At 42.2% G+C, this 2165-nt stretch overlaps 1 protein-coding gene across 1 annotated transcript; it reads right to left on the reverse strand.

Moving 5' to 3' along the window:
• Window positions 1–564: 564 nt before the first annotated feature.
• On the reverse strand, window positions 565–1077 carry LOC138168454 (ribonuclease pancreatic-like). Its single transcript, XM_069097478.1, has one exon. The coding sequence runs from the start codon at window positions 1039–1041 to the stop codon at window positions 565–567; it is 477 nt and encodes a 158-aa protein (XP_068953579.1). The 5' UTR covers window positions 1042–1077.
• Between the last annotated feature and the right edge of the window lie 1088 nt (window positions 1078–2165).

Genomic DNA, 2165 nt, shown 5'->3' on the forward strand with positions numbered 1-2165 from the left:
TAAAATTGTTTTGAGTTATGTGAAATTTGAACTACTGATGAGACACCCAGATATAGATGTGTGGGCAAGTTTGTGGAACAAAATGCCCAGAAAAAACCCATACCCACACATAGGGGCACATGTATACAGGCATATATTCTGAGTAGGCACAGTGGCCCAAGATCATCCATGCTTATTTATCCCATGTCCCATTCTTGGAAAGGACCCAACAGGCACAGGACCTGGGGATGCTGGCGAGTATAGCCTTGAAAAGTGTAGAAATATTACTTAAATGACTCAAGAATAAGATCTTGCTTGTTCCCATGGTGAGTTGGGGTGAGGAAGAAAGGAAGGAAAAGAAAGACAGGAAGGAGAGAAAGAGAGAATAATGATGCTACTTCTATTGAGCACACAGGGTAGTGGTGAGTTTGAGTTTCCAGTAAAATAATACATGTGAAAGTGCTTTGGAAAGTAAGGGATTACTATTATTAAGTAGTAACTGAAGCTGGAACTGGGAATTAGAAGGATACTCAAAGACCATTCTCAGGGTCCAGAATACCCAAGGCAGGCTCCTGCAGGGAGGAGTTATGGATCAAAGTACACAGGAACTTCAGGGTTACCTGCACAGGCCAAGGAGATCTTCTTGAACTTCAGGAATCCCACATACATACAACTGGGGAAATAGCCGAACCCTTGGAGGATGCATAGGGTCTGTCTGAAGGAATGGTCACTCACGTGACAACTTTTTGTCTTTACACGGCAGGGCTTTGTTCTTGGGGCTTTGCACACGTCCAAAATGGCTCCTGCCACAGCATGGATGAAAGTGTTCTCCTTTTTGCAGTGGCCCCTATCCGAGATCTGGCGCCTCCTAATCATGGCTGTGCAATACTGCCTCACCCCACCAGGCATGGAGCTCTTTGGATTGTCCACATGAAGCCTCCAGAACCTTTGCACCCTGGTCTCTCCACTACAGGTACCAGCCTGGCAACTCCCCAGCTGCAACAGCAATGACAGCAACAGCAGCAACAGGGACAGTGGCAGATATATCCTCTCAAGAGTCATGGCTAGATTCCTAACCAGAAAGAAATAAAAGAGGGTCAAAGCTGGGATGTATTCATGAAACTCTGAGTTTTCCAGGGAGAACTTTAACATCTACTGTGTGTCTCACACTGACCTTTTGCCCAACTCCTAGCCCCTCCCTCCATGGGCATCTACCACAAACCAACTTAGTATGCCTTCTCCCCCATACCTCCTACCCACCCTTTCCCACCCAGGACCTCCTTGTTAACCCCTCAGTAACTGTTCTCCTTTCTCACTGAACCACCTTCTCTTCTGCCTTCCTTGTGCAGGAGAGTATCACACCAGACTTCTTGCCTTTACTGTCACCCATACCCCCACCCACACCTTTCTTCCTGGTAACAAGTCAGAAAGACAACACATCCTATATGTAATTGCAAAGTTATTGAATATATATATATGAATGTAATTCCATACATATGAAAACTTACTTAGTATACATTATAATATTATACTGTTATATATCTATTATATTTGTAATTTATATACATTGATATATATATATATATATACATTTCTATCTATATTTCTATATATACATACTGTGGTAACTTTTCTGACACCTCCTGCTTAAAACCCCAAAGGTCAGAAGGATCGTGAGGCCCCACTTTCACGGTCTGTATTCATACTGAAAATCAAGATCAAGCGAGCTTTTGCCCTTCTGCTCCACGGGAGGTGTCTGTCCTCCCTGAGCTCGCTTTAGGACACCTGCATTACAATTTGACATAGACACACACATAATCCAGAATAACAACCACAACCTCTCTGGAAGTTTTTATATGTGCACATACATATATGCATGTGTTACATATGTATGTGATATATACAGAACACACATGTATATTACATTGTGTACATATGCACACAATGGTGTTTTATGGCAGAAGTCAAGGCATCCATTTTTATTTGTCTACATTAGATGACAAGTTTTAGATTCTTTTATCTGGACAAATCTGTCCAGTTATTTGAATTCAATCACTTCTTGGTCTCCAGAATCCTTCTTGTGCTGATTCTCTGAGAAATCTGTATTCTCTGTTTCCAACCTGTTTCTTCTCCTAGTCTGAGCTTATTTAATTCTCTTCTAATGTTACCAGGGAGCCCTATATCTT

Source organism: Petaurus breviceps, unplaced genomic scaffold (assembly GCF_028583685.1).
Source record: "Petaurus breviceps papuanus isolate PSGF00001 unplaced genomic scaffold, PetGlider_PUasm1.0 37, whole genome shotgun sequence".
NCBI classification, from domain to species: Eukaryota; Metazoa; Chordata; class Mammalia; order Diprotodontia; family Petauridae; genus Petaurus; species Petaurus breviceps.